Source organism: Notamacropus eugenii, chromosome 4, assembly GCF_028372415.1.
Source record: "Notamacropus eugenii isolate mMacEug1 chromosome 4, mMacEug1.pri_v2, whole genome shotgun sequence".
Lineage (NCBI taxonomy): Eukaryota > Metazoa > Chordata > Mammalia > Diprotodontia > Macropodidae > Notamacropus > Notamacropus eugenii.
This window is the reverse complement of record NC_092875.1, coordinates 230,729,527-230,754,845: the sequence shown is the minus strand read 5'-3', so window position 1 is coordinate 230,754,845 and position 25,319 is coordinate 230,729,527. Positions and strand designations below refer to the sequence as shown.

Here is a 25,319-nt window from a genome sequence, read left to right as displayed (position 1 = left end):
CTACCTTGGGAGGTATTTCTTCATCTAAACATCTGTAAAAATAGAATGAATTATTATGTATTTGGGGGTAGTGTTTTAGAGTATAGTTCAGCTTGAATACAAAGGAATTAATTCATTGGTTTCTTAAAGTTCACTTTCAAATCCATGATTCCCTAATCTTGAGCTAATTTGAATAAAGAAGATGCCCTTTCATTACTCTTTATAAAAAAAAAAACTTTCATTTTAACAACTCAAAAAATTAGCAGAGAAATTTCTCCCAAAGTTCAAACTTTTACACAAAATGTCCTTCATTTGGATTCAGTTTTATAATCATAACTGACTTTAAATTAGTTCAAATAACAAAAAAGTAGCCCCAAATCATTGTCACACTAATGCTTTAAGTATTGCTAAGACACATCATTCTTTCAGGATTCACTTTTTATGTTATCTTGTTATTAACTTTTGATGGACAGCTAAGAGGCAGTATTACCTGCTCTGACAAGTTCACTATGTTTTTGAATGTATGCATTCTTTTACCACCCCATGAGGCTTCTTTGTTGAGTCCATTGAATTGGAGACACACCCAGTCTCATCCACAGGGCTTTAAATGAAACTAGATTTCAACTGAATGTTCCTATGAAAAAGCAACATTGATTTAAACTGGAGCTTAAAATGAAAAGGTTATTGCTTAGGTACCCTAAAAAAAATTACTGGTGTGGCACAATTCATATGTTCTTTTTTTTCTTCTACAATCCATACTAAGAACAGGAAATACATATATACATATATATTTAATTTGCTCAGCTCTCTAGTCATATAATATGGTGCATTAATACTTAGAAGTTAATTTGATAACTGTTTCTAAGGAAAGAGATAATTTTCTTGGCAAACCACCCACATTTGGAGTACTTCCCCCTCCCCAAATCCAATGCAAATTAAGATTATGGGCTTTAAGCAAATTCAGAACAGCATGTTCTGGATAAACTTAATTTGAATGCGCCTGTACTAAATAGGTTCACATAGGTTACTTAATGGATAGATAAATTGTTTTATCAGAACATTCACTGTCACCATTTGTGAGTTATTATTAACAATGACTATGCTTAGCTAAGCAATCAAAGGTGGGTGTGGGGAAAGCATATGAGGCTGCCTGTGTTTTGCCTAAAGAAAACTATAGCTAATATCTGAAGAGAAGAATAAGAAATAAGACAAGATATGAAGGGGAGGATCTCAGTTCAATTCCTGTCTGCTGTTTTCTATGAGCAAAACAGAACTGAAACAGTTCAAAGGAAACATAGGATGCACAAATTTGGAGTATCCACCCCAAATGTTCACACAGACTATTTGTGTCGGACCTGTGGTAGAGCATTCCAAGCTCATATTAGTCTGATCAGCCACAGTTGGACACATTTAAACTTGACTTTATCATCATTTTGGTCCTCTTCGAGTATGAAAGACAACAACCAACCACATAGTAGGTATGTGACTCTTGGCAAAAGATCTAGCCTCTCAGTGCCTCTGAGCAACTAAAGTTATTATGCTGCAGAGAAAATTGTTGATCTGCCTGGTAGAGGGAGTTTCCTTACCACACACACACACACACACACACACACACACACACACACACACACACACATTTATATTTACACTCTATGTATGTCTATGATATACACACACATACATATATGTAACTGATTTATGGAGACAGATGTAGAGAGGGAAGAGAAGGGTTATACACAAACACACATACACACATGCATATATAGGTTATGCTTTTGCTTAATCTGTTCAAAAAGTTAATTTTGTTAAGGATTTTATTTTTGATAAGAACTCTTAGAAAGTATGTTTTTGTTTCTAAAGTATTTTATTTCACCCAGGTAGCCAGCCACAGGGGAAAAAATATTTTTTTTTGTGGTAATGTTTCCAATCAAGGCATAATCCCTTCAATAAACAATAAGCTTTAGGAATATAAAGCTAAGAAAAATCACTGTACCTTACTTTATTTGCTGTTTGCTTCTCTAGACATTAGCAATGGCCTGTGGTTTGCCCATAGAACAAACTCTTTAGGGCCTCTTTGACTTCAATCATATTGAAAAACTTAAATGTGATTTAAATGCTAAGGACATAGTCTTTAATCATATTTCAAGAGATGACTCAATGGGTGCTTTGTCATCTTTATCATAAAAAAAAAAAAGATGTTTGATGATTACACATAGTCCTGTTGTAGGTGTTGTTTAAAAAAACAACAACACTAGGACCATAGGAGGAAATGATCTGACTGATCCCTTATAACAATAAATTCAATGACCTTGCCCTTGAGGAATCATCAATCTTCTTTTGGTAAGTGCTTAAGCAGAACTAGACCATTTCCTATACTCTGATGGAATATTGGATTGTGCCTGTAATGAATAGAGGAATAGATTTGGAGTGGAGAAGACTTGAGCTCAAATTCCATCTCTGACATCAGCTATGTGACTGTAGCTCTCATCTCCCCATTCCACCATGTGAAAACTTCACATGCCTGAGATAGACATCCCCTTCACTCACCAATGGGTTCAAACTTGTTGGTTACCCTCAACTTGGTTTAGCCCATCTGCCAAGATGGTTTTATTGGTGTGTGACTGCTAAATATGCTATAGCTTCTTGGAGCCAGGTAAGAGTTGGGGGACAGGTAGACACCAAAGATAAATGAGCAGCCCTAAAAAGGGCTCAGCAAGCCCTCCCAGCAGAGGTACTAGTCTTCCCTGAATACCCTATGTGTGTGCTATAAAGTCAGTTAATGCACTTAGAGCTTGGTCAGACATCAAAGTAGACAAGATCATCCAATGTATCCTGGACCATTGCTGGCCTTTCTAACTTTTGCCACTGCACTTTGATGACTGGAAGAGAGAGTGAAGCTGACAACTTTGTGCAATTCTTTCTTAAATCCAATTCATGAGCAAGTCGAGACACTACCCCATGATGTCATTGGTCCGCTGAGAAGAAGAATGATGAGCAACGATAGGTACATTATTTAATGTCTGTGTCAGGTTTCTCATCTGCTAAATATGAATAATAATACCCTTAGTACCTACTTCACAGGATTGTGGGCTTAAATGAAATAATGCATATAAATCACTTTGCCAATTTTATGTAAATGTATGTTATGTACGTCATGTACATGTTATGTAAATACTATATAAACATTTATATGTGTCAATTATTTATTAATAAATTTATTTAACAAATTATAATTTATATGTAATTTACATGTTATATACTATATATATAATTATATATTATGTGTATACTTAGATATATATAATTAGATAAATTATAATCTATTATAAATGTTAGCAATAATCCCCTCCAAAATGCCTATCTACTTATCTTATGCAAATCTGAATCATATCCCCTATAAATAAGTGACTATGAGTACAATTTCTCCATTTTACAGACAAGAAGGCAACAAGCATTTAAGCACTTCCTATGTGCTAGGCACTGTGCTAAGGTTAGAAAACTGAGTAACAGAGAGGTAAAGTGATTTGTAATCACTTATAATAATTGGCAGAACTTGGACTCAATACTATCCTTGTCTTCTGACTTGAGGTTGTGTATCACTCCATTAGTACATTAATAAGGAAATCAAGTATAGCCCGGATAGTCTCTAAGAATTCTTATCCCAACTTAGAATCACACTGATGAATCAGGTTCCTGAAGTGCGACTAAAGGGTACACTTGAGTATCTTTCTATACTTTTCTAACACCTTCATCTTTAGCTCCTATTCCAGTGTGTTTTCTCAAATCTTAATTGCTAGTAATTAACCCCCCAGTTTCATTTAACCAGTTAGCTTTTACAAAGAATTATTTAAAGACACACTAAGAAATACAACAAAGCATTGCATAGGCATCATTAATTGACTGTTTAGGTTCACTGGGTTTCTTAAAAAAAAGTGTCAATGCAAAGAAATCTACTCATTGACCATTATTGAAAGAAATCAACCAACTTATAGATAGAAAAGATTATAATTTCCATATATAAACATAATAAATAGATACTCATGTGACATAGTCATAAGTTAAGACAAAGTATACTTCAGTTGATACAAAATTATAATTTTACTTTGAAATAAAAAACATTCATGCTATCTCTGTTGTCCTTTGCATTGTGGATTAAAAACAATTGCCCTGCAGTATCTTAGCTTGGTCCTTTGAGATATTCTTAAACTCTGGTCTATCTAATGTTAAATTCTTCTGCTTCTTACTACTGCCTATCATAAAATCAAAGAACTGAAAGCAGCTTTTAGAGAGCATCAGCATCATTCATCATATCATCCTAACATTTATCTATGCCAGGCACTGTGCTATGCGCCTTACAAATATTATCCATTTGAGCCTCATAACAACCCTGGAAGTTAAGTGTTATCAATATCCCCATTTTACAGATGAGGAAAGTGAAGCAAAAGGAAGTTAAGTCACTTGCCCAGGGTCATACAGCTAGTCAGTGTCTGAGGCCACATTTGAACTCAGGTCTTCCTGACTCTAGGTCTATCCAATTGTAACACCTAGCTGCCTCAGTGTAAAGTCTAGCTACCTGTCTTCAGGCTGGACTACCTAAATCATGAGAAAGGAAGGAAGGAAGGAAGAGGAAAAGGGGAGAGAAAGAAAGAAAGTGAAAGAGAGAAAAAGGAAAGGAAGGGAGAAAAGAAAGAAGGAAGGAAGGAAACTTGATGGTGATTTATTCTTTTAAAAATAATAGATAAAATGCTTCACTTACTGTTAATATAATCATTGGTGGCACCAAACAGTGGCAGCAAAAATTGTTTGTCAGTTATTCATGATCCTGTCCTAAGTGCTATACAACGACAACAAGGACCAGATGATTTTGAAAGTCCCGTATGGCTTTACATTCTATAATTCCTATTCCCTTGCTCTCATAGAGCCTCCAACTTTGCTATGGTCAATAAGTGCTTAAATACTGTAATAGGTCTGTGATTTTTATCATTGTGGGTACTCACAACCTATGTCTTTCAAACCTGTGTTACTCTCATCTATTTCATTCTATAAGACACCCAAAGAAGGTCCCACCTGATATCCTGAGGGTTTTTCTCATATTATCTTAACATTACATGAAGGTTGTCTGTCAGTTAGTTACCCCTGACTTTCACTTTGTGAATAGTCCATCTGTTTTTCCAGGAATATATTTTACTACATAATTACTGATTTGTAATGTGTTATACCTGCTCACACTAGCCATGATCCTTTCTATGGCCCTTTGGGTAGCCCTTCATTTCAGTTCTAAAGGAATTTAATATTTTATTACTTGAAGCCATGAAGACTGGTAGTGTTAAAAATAATAGGCCTTTGTTTTAGGGAACTTGAGGTCATTAAAAAAAATTGTACAGTTTCCCAAAGCAATTCAACCTATTCTCTTCCTCCTATTTCAGTTCTATATAGGAAAAATAGAAGTCATGAGATAAAATGTCTTGAGAGATCACTAGAAAAAAAGTAGAAAATGTAGGATGAGTTGAAATGGTAGAAGCAACCATGTGGAAACCAACCATTCTTAGTCTTCATGAGGGCATTGAGCAGAAGTATTTTCCTCTCTTCTTTTGCCCTTCTCTTAGTAAGAGAGTCATAACTCTTGACCAGCTACAAATATCAAAGGGTTATGCCTCTCAAGTTAAAATTAAGAAGCCCACCCTCTCCAGCCTTTGAAGGAAATAAGATTGATATATTTCTAGGCTAATATTCTTAACAACAGAGATGGGAAAGAAACACTCTATCTTTTCTCCCATGTTATGCATCCTAGAGCCTTGAAATGGTCAACCGTATGGTATAGTGGGGAATCTGAGAAAGTCAGTTTTGAGCAGTGAGATTCAGACATAAAAATCCTCCCCATGGTGTCAGAATGGAATCTCCACACCTCTGATGGAATGGAGAGTTGTGAAGTGGGCAGGATTTAGGTAGTAGTTTCTGGCTATCCTTCTGTGTATGCAATTAGCAGGAAATATCCATCTGTGCTTCCTGCACATACCTGAAAAAGAAAGATGGATTTTTAAAACAATAGTGACAAAAGATAATCATGAGGAATGAAAAAGTAATTGGCAGACTCAAAGGCCATTACTATCAGAATTAAAGCCAATTCTTGACATGAAGGTGCTTACAGCTGAATTGAGAAAATGGTTTCTACTACAAAATTAGATAAAGGCCTTAAATGACAAAATGAGTTTAATAAGTAAATAACATCAGGAGGAGTCAGAGAAGGGAAAGATAGAGCTGGAAGATTCTATTCAATTCAAGAAGTATAAAACATCTAAGTGTTAGACGCTGGTATTAAGTTATACAGACCAAAAAAAAAAAAATTTAAAAAAAGTAAAGTCCCTGCCCTCAAGAAGCTTACATTCCTTTGAAAGAAATAATCTGAACACAAATTAGTAAATACAGAATATTAAAAAAGTGAATTAAAGCAATTTTTAGGGGGTGAGAACACTGAAAGGAAATCTGGTTAGGCTTTCTTTAGAAGGTAGCAATTGAGTTTAGTTTTAAAAGAAGATAAGAATTCCATGAGGTAGAGGTGAGGAGGAAGTGAATTCCAGACATGGGAGAATAGCCTGTCCATCCATGAACATGCAAATGAGAAATAAAATTTGGGGCTCAGGAAATAGGTAGAACTATAGCAATTTGACTGAATCATAGAATGCTTGGAAAGTAGCATGTAGTAAACTTGAAATGCTGGTTTGGGAACAGACTGTGAAGGTTTTTAAAAGCTAAAAAGAAGACTTGTATTTTATCCTAATGATGAGAGGGAGACACTGAAATGTCTTGCAGAGGGGAGTGATGTGATTAGACCTGAGCTTTACAATTACCAACTTGCTAATTGTGTAGAAGATGGTTTCGAGATGGTAGAAACTGAAAAATATTGCAGTGGTTCAAGTCAGAGATGATGAGGGCCTAAATAGACCTTTTAAGTGAAGAGAGATTAATGTGATTTATTTCTAATAAAATTTGGAGTTGGGAGTGGCAAGATTTGACATTGATTAGACAAAAAGATTGAGGAAGAAGGAAGAATAAAGGCTACCTCTGAGATTGGGAAGGGCAGCTAGGTGATGCAATAGATACAGCAAGAGACCTGAATCAGAAAGACTTATCTTCCTGAGTTCAAATTTGGCCTCAGACATATATGAGCTGTGTGACTTTGGGTAAGTCACTTGACCCTGTTTGCCTCAATTTACTCATCTGTAAAATGAACTGGAGAAGGACATGAAAAACCACTCTAGTATCTTTGCCAAGAAAACCCCAAATGGGTCATGAAGAGTTGGACAGGACTGAAATGACTGAACAATAGCAAAAGAGATTGTGAACCTGGGGGGATGGAAGGATGATGGTGTACTCAGAAGAAATAGGGAAGCTAGGAAAAGGGGTGGGAGTTAGGGAGAAAAGATATTGAGTTCTCTGTTGGATATGTTGAATATGTGCCACATATGGAGAATTAAGGATGTCCAGCACATAGTAGGTAGTAAATGATAATTGATTAAATATAGACCGATAATAGGCAATTAGTAATATAAGACTTGTGTTCAGGAGAAAAGTCAGGGCTGGATATGTATACATGAGTGTCATCTGTATAAATGTTATTGTTGAGCTCAGTGAGTGAGTACAGAGAGAAATGAGAAATCCAAGAATAGATCCTTGGGTTAAACTCATGAAGAGAAGGAAGGACAAGGATAATGACCCTACAAAGTAGGCTGAGAAGGCATAGACAGGCAGGTAGGAGAATCAGAAGGAAAGAATGTCATAAAAACCCAGGGAGGAGAGTATGTCTAGAGGGAAGGAGGTGGTCAACAATGTCAAATGCTGCAATGGTTGAAAAAGGTAAGGATTGGAAAAGTCTATCAGATTTGTCAATAGATCACTGGTAACCTCTGAGAGAGCAGTTTCAGTTAAAAGATTTCAGAAACCAGATTGTAAAGAGTTGAGAAGTAAACATGAAGAGAGAAAATGGTAGGCATTGAGACTCTGAAAAACATAAAGAGAAGGGTTGTAGAAAGAATGAAGGATTTTGAGATATATTACATGAATGTAACCTGGATATTTAGCCTGAAGAAAGGGCATAGTGAGAGATATGATAGAATATCTTCAAGTTTTTAAAGAAGTCTCTTATGGAAGAATGATTTGATTTGTATTTCCTGGAGGAATAGGGCAGGACTAACAACAAAGGGTGAAGTTTGAAAATGGGCAGATTTTGCTTAAAGGGGGGTGAGGAATGGCTTTAATTACTAGTGCTATCTAATAATGAAATTGGCTGCCTAGGGAGACAGCCCCCTCTCTCAACATCTTCAAGCAAAGGCTTGCTACCAGTTGAGGATGCTGCAAAGAAGACTCTTGTATAGGCTGTTGAACTGGATGGTCTTTGAAGTCCCTTCTAAATCTGAGATTTGGTGATTCTGGAAGTGGGTCATCTGGAAGAATTGAGGTGTGAACTAGACCCTGAAGAATTGAAAAAATTTGAATAGAGGGAAAAGAGTTGAAAAGAGAAGTAGGAATGAACAATTCTATTTGGATGAAGCATAGTGAGTAAACTAGCTTGGTTTGGTTCATGGGGTAGTTGGAGATAGGGCTAGATAAACTGAGACTATATTGTGGAATGGTTTGGGTACAAGGGGTAGGGGAGAGGTTAATTGGATTTTTTTTTGAGCAGGGGAGGTGGTTAGAATAAACATGTGTTGTTGTTTTCATATTAATTAATCCAACCACATAAACATTATGGATCTGGAGGAAAGGGGTAGAAAGAGATTTGGAATAGAAGGATAATTGTTAGCAGTTCTTTATAGTAAGTAACCCAAACTTCAAGTGATGAGGCAGAGGAGACAAAGGCAATGGCAGAGAAATGGAAAAAGAGAGAATCAGGAAAGTAAAGGAATAGAGTTGTGAGAAACCCTCATAGTAAACTCATTATTATCAAACCTGAGTAAGGCAATATGGTATTTGGGTTAATAAGGTTACCACATGTGCCACATGTGGTTTACCAGTTTTTAAAGAATTAGAATATAATGAAACAAAACACTAGAACTGTGCTGAACATAATTTAATAATTAATGATTCAGAAGGCGCTTCAGGATCTTGCCTCAGGTCCATTATTATGAACAGCAGTTATTCTCATATAGTATATACACTTGGAAAGGCTGTATTTATTAGTGTTCCAGTTAATAAGATACCAGCTAAACTAACCCTTTTTTGTGTTGTTATATTAAACAATGAGAATACATTTTTATAGAAAAAAAATTTAATAGATTCTTCTTGATCAGTGATCTAGATATTCAGTGTATTTCAACAAACTTTTATTGTGTTCCTGCTATATGCTAGGCATTTTGCTAGGTCCCAGGGTTGAAAAGACAGAGATGAAACAGTATTCTGCATTAGTACATTGTAGTAGGTGGAAACAATATATACAAAAATAAGTTTAATATGAAGTAAATTGAATAGGGAAAGAGTATTAAAAAGCTGGAAGAACATGGATCACTTCAGAGATCAGGTGCTATCTCCTGAGTCCCTTAATATAACACTTTAAAATAATTTGATTGACGTTAAGATTTTGTTATTGTAAAGCAGGTTATAAAAAGTGTGTTCGATAGAATCAGAAATTCTTTATTACTTTTCTAGAGTACTATAGGTTCCTAAGCTATTTTGAAGGTAGAACTAGACTTTTGGCAACTTTTATCACATGAATAAGATTATTTCTGAATATAATCTCCTTGTCTTTTTCCACCTCCAAACAGCAATTTCATCTGTATCCTATAGTGGATTATTTGTTCCTAAGAGAAATCAAATAACATGACAGAAGTGAATAGTACAAATATTATCACCTATATTGGAAAAAAAATATTGCTTGGATCGTGAATCCAAGAAATAGAAATATGAAAAGAGAAAATAAAAATTTATTAGCCTAATAACCTTCTAGAGGCAATATGCTTAGAGAGCACAGATGTGACTTTGGAGACATGGAGACCTAGAGTTGAGTCTTAATTCACACATATAGGCTGTATAATCACTTAACAATATTCCCAGCAGCTCTCTAAAGACTTTTAAGTTTCTTTCAAGGTACCAATGTCTATTGGTAGCATTAATTTCCTCATCTTGGACTTTCTTATAACTAATGAAATCACAGGTCTGGTTCTTATTCCTGTAATCTCCATCCTAACCTTTACTAGAGTAATAATGTTTATTAATGATAATAAAAGCAATTTTTACTATTTCAGACTCTGTTACTTACATAGTACCAATTTTGTTTTATTACCATTTGCTTCACGTATACACATGTGTATGTATGCATATATGCGTATATATATATATGTATGTATGTATAAAGACAACATGACATAGTGGAGATAATACCAGATTTGAAGTCAGAAAGACTTGGTTATTTAAATGCAACCTCTAACACTTAACAGTTAGCTGTGTGACCTATGGAAAATCACTTAACTTCTCTAAACCTCAGACAACTCTAAGATTCTGTGTTATAGATGAGTGTAGATGGGTAGTTGTAGTTTGGATAAGCTAAGGGAGTTAACCTTTCAATAATCTTGACTTATAAATCTGTGTGCACATGCAGATATGTACAGAAAACTTCATTGTTGGATCAATATTCCACATTTTTTTAAAAAAGAAGTCACTACTTATTAGATAAAGCAAGCCACTTTCATTACACATGTTCCTCTTCTACATTTATTTTATATAAAATATATAACTTCCTTACTGCCCTATCCTTCATCAACCTATGCTAGGCTAATGTTGTAAACTTGCAAACATGTGTGAACAGATCCTAACTTGGTCTCTTCCCACAAGATTACATCATTTAACCCAGTTCATAAGTTATACTGTATGTCTGCCTATGTCAACAGAAGTACTTTAAAGCAGGGGTGCTTAACCTGGGGTCAGTGAATTTTTGTTTTTATACTTTGATAACCATTTCAATACAGTTGGTTTCCTTGACTGTATTTTATTTTATGTATTAAAAAAAACATCCTGAGAAGGGGTCCATAGTAGGCTTTATCAGATGGCCAAAGAGGTCCATGACACAGAAAATTTTAAGAACTCCTGATTTATAGTTTGCTGTGCTTTTTAAAGTTATCCATTTATATCATGAGATCATAGATTTAAAACAAAAGGTACTTTAAAGACCATGTAGTCCAACTTTCTCATTTTACTTTACAAGTAATAAGAAGCAAGCTGAGATTTCAATCCTGGTCCTCTGACTCCAAGCTCAATACTCTTTCCACCACATCTGACTGCTTCCTGATTATCAAAAAAAGGTGTAGAATTAGTTAGGTCTTTTTGACATGAAACCAAATTGAGTTATTCTTTTGCTGGAGGCCTTGTTGTCAGTGGGCATCTAGTTGACTTGGTGGTTTAAGTACAGGGCTTAGAATCAGGAAGACTCAAATTTGTAAGTTCAAATCCAGCCTCAGTTACTGTGTGACTTGGGGCAAATCTCTTAACCCTTTTTGCCTCAGTCTCTTCATTTGTAAAATAAGCTGAAGAAGGAAATGGCAATCCACTCCAATATCTTTGCCAAGAAAACCCCAGAAGACCACAAAGAGTTGGACCACACATGAACAACATGTATTTAATAGGGCTTGTCCTTGACTTTATATTGGTCATAGTGTCATAAGACATTATGTCTTATGATGCAATATCTTCTCTATGATTTATTAGACTGAAATTTAGCAGCATGAAAGCAACTTTTGCTTCTGCTAAGGTGTATTGTATCACTCATCTGATGACATTAGCCCAGTAAGTCTATTGGAATAATAACAATACATATTTCTATAGCTAGCCCTATACTGCTAGGCCAATAGAACACACCTTCTGGCTAGTCTTTCCAGTCTGGAAAGCTTTAGTAAGGGGCAGATGGTGGACTGTTGTCTGCCCTCTGAGCACCAGCCTTCCTAAGACTGGAGAGGTTCATCACCAGCTTGGTCATAGGCTGATGGGATTCTGGGCCATACCTCAGGAAGATTATCCACTAAGGCGCAAAGGGGTTCTGATCTCTTTCAACAAAGCAATGTCTCATACTCATAAAATCCACTATCCTTGAAAGTATAAAGAAAGTAATGTATTTCCTTGTGAGGTTTGTAGTGGAAGTATAATTATTCCTAATTTGCAGATAAGAAGTGAAGTAACGTGCCATAGAAAACTGGCAGTTGAGTATTAGGGTGAGGATTCCTACACAAGTGTCTTGACTGCACCCCACAAAGCACCCTTTCATAATGTGTTGCTTACATCTAAAAACTGAACATAACTAACCTAAACATGTTTTATTAATATTTATTGCCTATATAATAGCTGCCTGAAAATACAAAGGATTTACAACATTGTGATTTTTAAAACAGCCTGTCCCTAATGTTCACATTTGACTCTCCTTTTTGAGCCCTTGTGCAAGGATATCGGGTAATCCAGTAGCTGAAAAGTACTGGAGTTAGATGTGGTTCTCATCCTGACTCTGGGGCTTTATAGCTGTGTATGTTTGGGCAAGTCATTTATCCTCCCTGTGCCTCAGTATCCTCGTCTTTAAATGAAGAGGTTAGACCAAATCTCTTCTCAGATCCTTTCCAATTTTGCATTTATAATCCTATGATCCTTATAAGACATAGAGGATTTAGATGACTGACCAAGTTCACAACCTTACTAGTAAAGTTTAAAATCAGATTTAAGTGTTCTGATTTCATCCATTCCACAGTGCCTTAGCCATGGGACTCTTCCATAAAGAATTGGGAAAAAAAAACTGTTAAATCCATAAAGGGAAGGCACTATACCGGAAAGATGGGGGATTTAATCAGAAAAGAAGGGAAGGTGGAAAGGGAGAGGTGCAGTATTGGGTAAGCAAGAAGTGTTGGAAATTAAGAGAACAAAGGGGGTCATGTGACCAATGAAAATTCTTTAAATCCTGTGCCTCTGATACCATATGTATTACTCTAAAGTAGTCATCACTAGATTTCTAGGTGGTTTCAGACACAAAGCAAAGGTGTGGAGGAGGACGTTAAAGCTCACTCTCTATCTTATTCCCCGGAGAAAATACATCAGTCTCAGGCGTCGGGGGGCATCCTGACAGCCGCAGGATGGGGGTGGGGGCGGGGATCCCTCACCGCATTTGGTCACCCCACGTTCTGTCCCTCAGTACTTATCCCAGAATTGCAGAACCCTTCCACAGACCTTTTCAACCTCAGTTTTGGAGGCTGGTTTGGGGTTGGTTTTGTTTTGTTTTGCTTGTGTTTCTCCTCACAATCACCCAGACTCCTGTAGGGAATGACACCGCATATCAAGATGCCTCCGCGCATCAGCTGCAGGAGGAGCCCTTTAAGTGTGTGTGCGTGTGTGTGTCTTTCGGTCCCTGATCGGGTGTGTGGATCGGTCTACCTCACACCCGCACTGCACACTGCATGTGGAAGGCGAGCAGCTCCGCCTTTGGTTCCCTGCTTCCTGCTGCTTCAGGGCCACGTGAAGTTTGCAGAGGAGCGGAGCCGAGGGGGCGGCAGCCCAGTGGTGGCCGGGGTGCAGGCGGCGCCCACCTAGTGGGAAAGAGGCGGGGTCGGGATGGACCGGCCGAAGTGATTCTCCATCTCGACAGCCCCTCCATCAGTGCCGGGGGAGCTGAGGGCATCATCAGGGCCCTGACTTTCGTCCTCGGTCCCTGTCCTCTCCGCCCAAGTTTAAAAAAATGTAGCTGGAATTAGAGTGAAATCCTAGGGGAGGAGAGGCTCGGGAAAGGGGGAGGGGAGAGAGCAAGAGAATGCAATGTTCGCTGTTCACCTCTCTGGCAGCGAGAGGCAGTGCTGAGCTTGGGCAGGGACGAAGCCAGCGCTGCTGGTTGGGAGGCTGCGCTTTAATTGTGCTCTCATTCACTCACACCGAGAGGGTGCTACTGGGTACGTGTGTGTGCGCCTGTGTACAAGCCGCGGATATCGCCTCTCTGGAGGTGCAGCGGAGCCTTAGGGAAAGGGAGCAGAGCGGGGGAGAGGCAGGCAGACCAGAACGGACTTTCCGAACGGGAGAAAGAGAGGAGAAAAGCTCTGCACTTTGGGGGTCTGTCTGTGGGCTATTTCCTGGTCTCACAGAAAGAGGCAGTGCTGAGTTAGGAGGAAGGCAGAAATAGACCTTTACAGGGAAATACAGGGAGTGTGTCTGGGTGTATGTGTGTGTGCGCTGGAGAGGGAAGAGAGAGGGAGAGAGCGCAGCATTAGGCTTTTTTCCAGAAGGGCCACCCCCCCCCCCTTCATTGTATGCTATTTATAGCCCTGCTGCAGATTTTTTTTCTTCCTTAAAAACATCCCTCTTCGTGGATCTTCCTTGCATCTCTTTTTTTTTTTCATTTGGGGGGGTTGGGTGGGGGGTGGGTAAGGGAAAAACCTGCTTTGGATCGGGAAGCACCGAGAGACCATCTTAGCAGCAGGGAAGAGAGAAGCCGTCGCAGGGAATCTATAAATACCTATAAATCACTATTGCTTTTTATATAAATACATAACTGTATCTGACTGACATCCAACCCAGCGGGCAGACATGGGGTGTTTGGGCAACAGCAAGACGGAAGATCAGCGCCTCGACGAAAAAGAGCGACGAGAGGCCAACAAAAAAATAGAGAAGCAGTTGCAGAAAGAGAGACTTGCTTATAAAGCGACTCACCGTTTGCTTTTACTGGGTAAGGCAGGAGGGGGATGCAACTGCCTGAGCTTCCCACGGTTGGAAATGTAGAGGAGAGGCTATAAGCTAACCGGGAAATTGGATGCTAATGGGGGAGGGCAGTGAAGGTGGGGGGGGTTTCATGCACACATGGACTGATTTTGTTTGGTAATTAAGGTATCCGTGAGCTTGAAAAACAGGAGGACACCTCTGGAATGATTTGTAATCCTACTGTAATTAATATATGTATATATCTATGTATGTGTATGTGTACATATGCGTGTGTACATGTATTGGTGTAGAATACGAATTCTGTTGTGTTTGGAGAGATGTCAATGGTATAAAGACGCGTATTGCAATATAATTTTTTTTTCTTGGCAGGGGCTGGTGAGTCAGGAAAAAGCACTATTGTCAAACAAATGAGGATCCTGCACGTCAATGGATTTAATCCAGAGTAAGAAGTGCTCGTAGTTTTGTCATTTATGTTTTTGTTTGTTTGACTTCAAAACTGCATACCCATTGTGACATTCTTGCATCCGCTCAGAACGGTTTTCCCATATAGATAAGTTTGCGGTATGGCCCAGGCATTTTTTTAAGTAAGAAAAAAATCTGTGGTGGTATTTTCCCCCTTACATCCCCTCTACCGTATCTTATACTGTAGCTACTGCAGTGCCTTCACAGGCCCCTATGGAGTAACAACATGGCGACTACTTTTTAACATGGCAAATTACTAAATAGCCACTGTTTATGGTTTTGTGATATAAAGATGCAAGTAAGTATCAAGGCGTATATGACTAGACAGAATAAATCTTTTTTTCTCCTCTGGTTTTCCAAAGGAAATATTCAACAGAATGTAGTGGATTATCATGTAGCCTTGGTCTGTAGAATGTCAGTCTTGAGGATGATTTCCCAAATTTCTATTAATCATTAGCTGTCTTAATAATTAGATCATCATCTTTCAGCTACCATCTGAATTTCAGCTTATTGACATAATTACAAACATATGCTGGGTGTGTATAGATTTATGACAGTAAATATGCTATCTATACATACAGGTTGCCATATATATTAGACAGAGAGAGGGAGAGAGAGAGAGAGAGAACACATGTTTTGGACAGGTGTTTATGCATGTATATGTAGAAGTCTGTGTACTTAATGTTTGTAGCTATAATTATACTGAGTTAAATTTAGCTATATGTTCAGGGTACTGCTTATGTCTAAACATATGTAGATATACATATACATACATTTTAAAGAAATAACCAGCATATACAGGGAATAAGGGGAGTTATTCATTCCCCGCAAAAAATCTTTTCAGTTAATTGCCTTGGTGGACTTATCTGACATAATCAAAAGCGGCTATTGCTGCACTTGATACCTGCTGCAGAGACAAGGCAGTGAGTAAATGTTGAAGATTTAAATGCCAAAGAAATAGCTGAAGATCTTGAAATCCTAGTTATTAGTCGATCGGATTAATGGGAGTGATTAATTAAAATTGTTAATAATTCTGTTTTAATACAGAGAAAAGAAACAGAAAATACTGGACATCCGGAAAAACGTTAAAGATGCGATTGTGGTAAGAATACATTTTAATTTTATTTTGTTTAATGTCTGCTTATTGGAGAAAATAAAATATTTTGCTTTCTAAGATAACGTAGATCAAAGTCCCATCCTTTTGTCATATTGGATGAATATATTTTGACTCTGTATGTTACATTTATCCAGGTTAATACTTGTCTTTTCCCCCTTTTTTCCAATTCTAGACAATAGTTTCAGCAATGAGCACTTTAATACCCCCAGTTCCATTGGCCAACCCAGACAACCAATTTCGATCAGACTATATCAAGAGCATAGCCCCTCTTTCTGACTTTGACTATTCACAGGTAAGTCTTTGGTTAAATACCTCAGAGGATTGCATTTTTAATATGACAAAACCTTTTAATGAGAGGACTCAAATAATGGTTGTTTATTGAGAGACCTTCCTGCAGATAGTTTGTACCTATTTCAGTAAAGTTGGTTAAACTTTTTAGTTTAGGAAACTTTGGTGTTCTGTGAATGTATGTAAACATTTCAGCAGGAATTTGGGCTTTTTCTTAAATTAGTGACAAGTTTATTTCTATTTTCAGAGAGTCCAGTTGTGAAAGAATGCTTTTACAAAACTTTAGCATTGTTTCTCTACAAGGAAACAACACACAATTAATAAATAATGACTAAATGCTTATCCTAAAATTTTAAGAAATGGAAATGTCTTTTCAAGTATAGCATCTACAACAGTGAAAATAACAGTCTAGTTCATTTTTAATATTCATATCCATCATTTCAGATGTGGAAATGAGAGTTGTGTTCTGACTAGAATTACAGTTGATTTTTGTAGTAAAGCATTATTCTGGTTTGGGTCATGGCCTGTATTATTTAGGGAAACTTTAGTATCTGTTTGTCATTTTGATGGCAGTTACTGCTTACAGAGATAAGTTTAAAAGTTTCTTTTTGTATGGTCAACATTAACTTCTTAGTGATGTTGGTAACTGAGAGTCTGATAGAATGTATTTTTAAAAGGAAATTTGTATTCAACTTGTTTTGGCTACAGTTAAGCCTAAACTTCTTCCTATGGCATCTTTTTCACATTCACTGAATAATTCTGGATATTACAAGTTTTTACAATTACAAAATCACTTATTTATTGGGTAGTGTGTTCTGATGTTTTCAACTAATATAATGCAGTGAGAGATAGAAGTTGCCTTCATATTTATTTCATGACTCATATAGCCTAATGTGGTTTGGCTTCTGATAAATCTTCCACTTTGAATGTTCAAGATAAAATAATTCAAGCATCTTATGGATCTGGAATTTAACATAGAACTAGGTTGTACAGAAATGTATGACTGCAGAATACACCCACATGCACTTTCTAATTGCTCACTTGGTGGGTAAGTTATCTAAAATGAAATGGTCCTTTGAAAAAAACAATTTAAATAGTCTTGATTTTGAGATATGAAATATAACAGATGAACTTAGTAGCTTTGCTTCTATTTGAACAGACGAGATTGTTGTGTAAGTTGGTATAAGATCAATAAAGAATATTTTATGGGTAATTCTTAACAAGTGTAAAGATAATTATGTATTTTGAGCAAGAAAATGAAATGACATATGGCTTTTTCTGGGTACTGTACCATGTCTTGTTTTCATGAGTTCAGAAACAGATGAAGATAGCCCTGTATTCATAGACATGCAGATTCAAAATTGAGAGTGACAGAGAATTCTGAAGTGTTTGTATTCTCATGAATCTCAAGTACCTGATTTAGTATAGCTTTTAACCTGAAATTGTCTTTTTTTAAGAAAAAAAGTAAACTGTTCAATAAACTGCAGTTTTCCAGTGGATGAAGCTATATTTTCATAGAGATATCAAGGTGACTTGAATATATTTAGAAGAATAAAAAAAAAAAAAGGAAAATTAGGAATCAGTGCAGCTGACTTAAAAAATTTTAGTTCCCTTTGGAAGTGTTATAGGCCTGTCCATTGTCTTATTATTACATAACGAAGTTAGGTGAGAATGTATACCCATGTTTAATTAATAATATGAGTAAAATTATTTATGCCAGGAAAATAATGTTAAACTATATGACATGTCCATTAAAATATATATTTCATCATTTAATCTATGTGGTGAACATTTAAAATGAATTTATCACTGTTCCCCTCACACATTGGTGTTGGCAATATTGAGTTGGGTAGCTCCAGAATTTATGTCTGATAAGCTTCTGTGAGAGTGCTACAAAAACTAGGGGCTTGTTTTATAATAATGTTTGATTGCTTTGGAGAAGATAATTTTTTTTCAAATACGAATTTGTTGTTAGTAGCAGGAAAGTTATTCAAATTTACATGTGCCTAAATCTAGTGTTTACTTCCTGTCTAGATTTATTGGTTAAGTGATTTACAGTGGTTGAAGTGTATTTGAGACCAGAAGATAGTTCACCATTGAAATAAAACTCTATGAAGTTTTTTGTTTTTTTTTTTTTGTCTATTCTCTGGTAAAGTTAAATCATTTTGTAAAACCAAAGAAACTGCATTCATAGTTTTGTACCTTATATTTAGTTTAAATAGTAGTTTAATACCTTACATTTGTATAAAGCTTTATAATTTTTCCAAGCATTTTCACACATAAGGATCAAATGTGACATTATAACAACTCTCTGAGGTAGGCCTAGCAGTAATTATTTCATTTTGTGGTTGAGGAAACAGATTTTTATGTTAAGTGACATGCCCAAGGTGATAAAACTAAAATCCAAGTCTTATGGTTTGTCTGTTTTTCCCGCCACCACTGGTCTTAATTTAAAATTCTGTGCTATAAAATTATACTTTCTCTCCCCCCCCCGGAAATACTTAGAAAACAAGGTTAGTTTTTAAAAGATGAATGATACATGATATTTGAAATTTTGTGGAAACAACATAGTGAAGTGGCTTGTTTTGCAGTGTACCGCTGTCTCATTTTAATTAAAATTTTATTTTGTAAATTTAATCTTTAAGAATCAATTGATTTTCAGACTAACAGTGTTGGATCTTACAATATATATTCAGTAATGTGTAACCTTTATAAATATTAAATGTATTGTTATAGTAGAAAGACTTTATTTTTAAATAAGTTAAGAGAAGTTTTTTTTAAAAAGTATAATTTTCATTTTGATGTCAGTATAGTTGTGTCATTATTTCTGTGATTGGTAAAGATATTTACAAGCCAAACTTCACATAGTGTAATAGAAATTCAGGGTTAAACAGACTGTTAAAGATTATTTGATTCAACTCTTTCATTTTGTAACCAAGGAAACTGAGGCACAAAGAAGCCAGGTGTTTATCCCCAAGGATATACAACTAGTTAATGTCAGAGCCACATGTCAAACGCAGGTGTCCTGACTCCCAGTTCAATGCTATTTTTCTAAGATGTTTAATCAAATGCTGATTGAAATTTGAAAAATTTGACAGGCATTAATTGTGTTCTAAACCTTTGTGAAGAAAAATGAAAAGACTGAGGATACATTATACTTCCAATATTCAAAAGCATTTTATATTACCTAAGCATAGTTTTGAATAAAATATCAAAATGATTTGATCCTAGAAACTTTGCATATGTGTATTTTTTTCATCTCTTAATGTCTTGAAAAAATGTCATGGTTAAAAGATAAACCCTGTGATCCAGAAAGACCTGAGTTCAAGTGCTATTTCCGACACATGCTAGGTGTGTAAAATGGACAAGTCACTTAGTATTTTCAGCACCCCATCTGAGTCTTTAGAATTGTAAGTTTTGGCCTAGTTTCTTATCTACACAACTAAATGACATTTCTACGCTTGAAGCTTCCCAAAATAGTGAAGTCACAGATTCAGACCTTTTAGTTCTCTCACTCCCCCCCCCAAAAAATCTTAAATTGAGTTTCAACATTTATATTATAACAATTTTGGTTTTAAGGATAATAAAACAATTAATTAACCATTGTGATATATAGCACATATCGAAGACAAGTCTAGTTAAGATTGTTATTAAAAGTAGATAGATAGGACCAGAGATACACAGATATAAATAACATAGAGGTAGATATCTTTAAGTATATGAAGTGATCCAGAGATAATGCAGATAAAATATTTAAATTCATTTTCTTTCTTGGGTTGCCTATAATTTCTTCAAATAAACTGGGTTCCTTGTTTTTCTTTTCATAAACTTGATAAATTTCCACCTGGGTAAATGTTCAGTAATTTAGTCATAGTAAATACAAACAGAACACAAATACAGAGAAACTTTAAAATCCTTGTTCTGGAAAAATTTTTTTTAATTTTTGAATTTGAACTACATAACAAATATAAAAACTTAACATTATCTTAAAAATTTTATACATATTTTCTATACATGTTTAAATAGCAACATAAAATTTTATTTTTCATGTTTATATGGTTTGATTTAAAAGGCAGCTATATTTTAAGTAGAATATTTTCAGAGATTTAATACTTTATTTGCCATTTTTAAGATGTCCTATTTTTTCTCTTTAATATAATATAAAAACAGTAGTATCATTTCTTATATATTAGAATATATGCCCCATTCACATGCTTCTAAAAATAATAGATATATTTAAAATGACAGTAACCCATAAGGTTGATAGTATTCAGTACTATAAGGTTCTAAAACCTTTTTAGAAGTTAGAATAAAGTTTTGAATGAGTATTATAATAAATATAACATTTATTTTAGAAAGAGTTTTTAACTAAAAGTTATATGAATAATCACTAAATAATTGGAAATGAATGTGCACTACAATTTCAGTTGACACCAAATTGCCACAAAGATAGTTTTATTTTTGGTACCAAATAATAACAACAAATTTATAATAATATTTCATGACTGAATCAATGCCAAATTAACTTCAAGTACTATTTGAGAAGTGTGGATTTTACTATATTTCAAGTTAGGGGATTGTAACTGAGAATAGCAAGCATTATATTCCATATTTTGCATTTAAATTTCTTTTTTGGCTCCTTAAGTTGGGCATTTAAAATATATACCCACCAGTACACATATAAATACATATATTGAAGGTCCCTTCTTATGAAAGATCTGTTGATAGCCACACATCATTAATGTTTGTGTCCAAGTGCTGCACAAATGATTTTTTGAATTAAGGAAAAGATCTTACTGCTGTTAGCTATATTGAATTATATAAACAGGGAGGTTGTCTTGACAGAGGAGATAGTGTTCGTTGTTAATGGCAAAAACTAGTCATTTCTGGAGAAGTGTCAAAGAACTGGCAAATGCATAGCCTGCCTCTACTTCCTTTTACTCTCACTTCATATCCAGGAAAAGCACTATTTTGTTTTTTGCCTTTCCATCACTAAGTACAATGCATATTGTTGCTAAATACATTTTTGCTTAATTGAATTTCCTGTTTAAAAAGAAAGTTGACCGTTTATTTGTTATGTAGAGATATAGGACCTTACATTAGTTTTACTAACAGGTATAACAAAAGAATGAGAGAAATCATAAAGCAGGAAGCAAGTTTATAATGGAACAAAATTCATTTTTTGTCCAAATAACATTTATTTTGAGGCCACAGTTGACACTGGAGCAATATTTCTCAGTATTCACTTCTTCTAGTAGTATATTCGTCTATACAGATATGGCACAGTATGTTTGCTATTGCAAAGTGCCTAGTGACTGAGTCCCAAGTGCTCTGATTAGTTAACTTAAAATGACAGGAAAAGGATGTGGGGGGTGAAAGTAAATAATTTCTTTTTCTTAATGGTGTCCTCCAGTATTGTGACCTCTGAATATTTAGAGCTGGAGGGGAACTTAGAAACTACCCCTCTCTATTGATATAACAAGTGAGGAAACTGAGATCAAAAAGGTTAAAAGGCTTGCCCAAGAAACAAGTAGTTTGGCAAAGCTGGTCTTCTGATTCCAAATCTAGCAGTCTTTCTACTATAAAACGTGCTACCTCTCGAGTTTTTTGTTGTTTGTTTTAATAAGACGAGTTGTATAGCATGAAGTTAACAAATTAAGACAGGATGGCTTAGTTTCTTTGTCATAACCTAAAACAAATATATTGAAATATCTTTTCATTCATAATGATGACTTAAGAACAATGTTTTTTACCTCCTTGTTTTTCATCCAGCATTTCCTCCCTTAAGTTATAATAATGAGGCTTTACAATTCCATTTTTCTTAGTTGATGCAAAACTTGTCAGTTTTCCTCTCTTTTAAAAAGCCATCATTTCTACTTTTCATAATGAGAACACTATTTTGAATTATATTGGAATTCTTTAATCAAAATTAGTGTGTATGTGTTTAGTGGTCACACAAAATAGCAGCTAAAAGAATATAACTTTAAAAAAATAACAGGGAGAAAAACTTTCCCAGGAGTTTGTGCTTGAGCTTACTTTGACCTAAAATATGCTACTCTTGTGAAGGAAATAGTTGTGGGATACCAAATATAACCACCACTCTATTGGTAGAACAACTAAACCAATTGTCATTATAGTTAAAGGAAATACAGACAGTATGCTATTTAGTGCCAACCATAATTCTTAAAGTAATTATCAATGAAGTTAGAGAAAGAGAAGGAATTAAGAAGTTAAAGCTATATTGGAAATATTGAGGGGAGATGGAGATAATTCTTCACACATTTATAAGAACATTAATAAATACTATGTATAAATATAGATAGCACTTGATAATACCAATAGATGAAATGTAGGGTCATAATTTTCCTCTACCAATACTTTTAGTGATCTGGTAGATAGGGCCTTTTAATATTAGAATCCTGTGGGGCTTTATTAATAGTAAAACTTTTGTGATGGACTAAATATAGGCACAATCTTTATTTCAAATTGTCTAGAAAGGAAAACAGACATTCAGATTTAACAGGAATTTGGTATGCCAAGTTACTTGCAGGAAGTTTTTGAAAATAAAAGTAGATTGATAAAATATTAAATATGATGATAGGTATCTTTTTCTCTTTATCATTTTTATTTTCCATATTTTTTTCTAAACCTCTGACCTGCTCTGTGTTTAAGAAATTAATTCCACAGTATACATATGCGGGAAATTGTGGAAGATAGTTTTATCTTTGGGCTTTAGATGACTACTCTCAAAAAAGAAAATTAAAATGTTCATCCTAGTTATAGTGTTTTTTTAGCAGAATACTACTAAACATTTATTTTGTACTCTGTACTGTACTAGTTAATAAGTATGTCTGCCATTATTGCAGTATTAAAAGAAGTTTAGTGGAGAATTTTGGCACTTGCTGATAGACTATTATTTCATCCACAGTAATGAATTTATACCTCACTTACTTCTTTTGAGAAAAAAATAAAAATTAGTGCAAAGGTTTTTAAATTTTAATAGAACAAGATATTCTAGAGAGCATATAACATTCCTGAAATGTTCCGTATTAATTTAATATTTTAAAAAAATATTCTAGTTCTAATACTCTCTCTGTCACCATGGACTAGAATTCACCTCTCTAAGATCTCAACAAATGTTTTAATAAAAATGCTTTGTAAGCTTTAGAGCACTATATAAATAAGATGATTATTATTAGTGTTGTTGTTGCTAGTTTTACATGAAAGCTTTAAAGATAACTCATTTATTGACATGATAATTTTCCAGTTTGTAGGTTATCCATTACATGAAACAACTCAACAAATGTTGTTCATGGCTCACATTTCTGGAAGGCAAAGTCCTATGATCCCAGAACATAGATTGTTTACTGCTGCCCTTTTCCTCCTACATATAAAGTGCAAGAGGTCACTTAATATCAGACAAAAGCCTCATATCTTCAGAAGGAGGCTAGAGTTGTCTCCGGAAGCTTGTCTGTATTGCTGGATAACAGAATAGAAGTAAAAATCTTTTAAAAGGTATAAAGTTCTAAACGAGTGTAAGATGTTAGTAGAATTATATATCACTGACAATTTTCTCTGTATACGATTGATCCCTTCATACACATTATGACAGTAAAATAAACAAATTCAAGTGATTTTTATATTGATGATCAAAATTATGTTTGTCCTTTTAAAAGTAAAAAAAAAAAAATAAACAAAAATAACCCTTCTGCCTAAAAGGTGGTACCTGCTTAGTCAGCATAAATTGGAATTTATTTTCAATTAAGGAATTCCTGACACACGAAATATCTTTTATTTATTCAGTGAGTGGACATGTCCGAAAGCTGGTTAATATCACTGTTTACCAATTAATGTTGCCTTTAATCAAAATGAATAGGGATCCCCAAAATAATAAAGAACTTGTTATTAATGCTTACCAAAATTCTGCCCCACGACAATGTTAAGTTCTTGAACACATATTAAATATCATCTAAAGAACATTGTTGATATTGAATTAGCTGGTTAGCAGTTTAGACTCTAATTATTATTATTAGACTCTAATTATTATATATTATTATATTTAGCAAGCAGGAAGTTGGACTAATTTCTAAGTGTATAGGAAGATTTCGAATGCACATGTGCCTACTGTCAAGAAGACTAAACATTAATGAATAGGGATGTTTATCTATCTATTAGGAAGGGTCTTTTATTAGCTTAAACAAAGTCTGCCTTGAGGACAAATCCTCTGATCCTGCTTATGAAACACAAAAGGGAATTTCAAATGTAGGTAAATTAAATCTTTAAAAAAAAATCCTTGTGGTTGCTCATATTTTTAAGGTGCAACATCTTATTTAAACAAATGATTAACCTTGACAATGGAAATGTAAACAGAACCCTAATAAAGGAAATAACTAGTCTTTCCTGTTGGAATTTAGCAGATATTTGGTCTTTAGTCAAAACTAGCATGAATTCTGTGTAGTGGGAAAAGGAGACAAAAAGGTGAAGGTCATGTTTTAGATGGTGATTATTTGTGTCACCTCTTTTGTCATGAAATTTAACTGGAGTTTCATGCCACTTGAAATAGAAGCTAAAGTAAATGGAAACTCCTTTTACTGGCATTAACTCTTTAAACTTCATGACCTTATCCTAAAAATCCAGCTTCCTCAGTTTTACTTTCCTCAAAATATGGTGACACAACTTTTATATTATTATACATTTTTTATACATTCATTTCTTTTAAATGTAAAGGGGGATGTTTAAATGAAACATTATAGGACTGATTAAAACCTTTGAGAAAATCTTGCCTCTTTTGACATTAAAATAAAGG

The 25,319-nt window shown here is 35.0% G+C and overlaps 1 protein-coding gene across 2 annotated transcripts in view; it reads left to right on the top strand.

Annotated features, from left to right (window-relative positions):
* The window catches only part of GNAL (G protein subunit alpha L), a 515,901-nt gene that overhangs the window by 231,148 nt on the left and 259,434 nt on the right, over positions 1-25,319 (top strand). Inside the window, exons 1-4 of one of the 2 annotated variants that reach the window (XM_072604209.1) lie at positions 13,497-14,653; positions 15,016-15,088; positions 16,156-16,210; positions 16,398-16,517. In XM_072604209.1, coding sequence (XP_072460310.1) covers positions 14,515-14,653; positions 15,016-15,088; positions 16,156-16,210; positions 16,398-16,517 — 387 coding nt within the window. In that variant the 5' untranslated portion in view covers positions 13,497-14,514. Of the gene's footprint in view, positions 1-13,496; positions 14,654-15,015; positions 15,089-16,155; positions 16,211-16,397; positions 16,518-25,319 lie in introns of those variants that run through there. The other variant, XM_072604208.1, reaches the window with a different exon arrangement.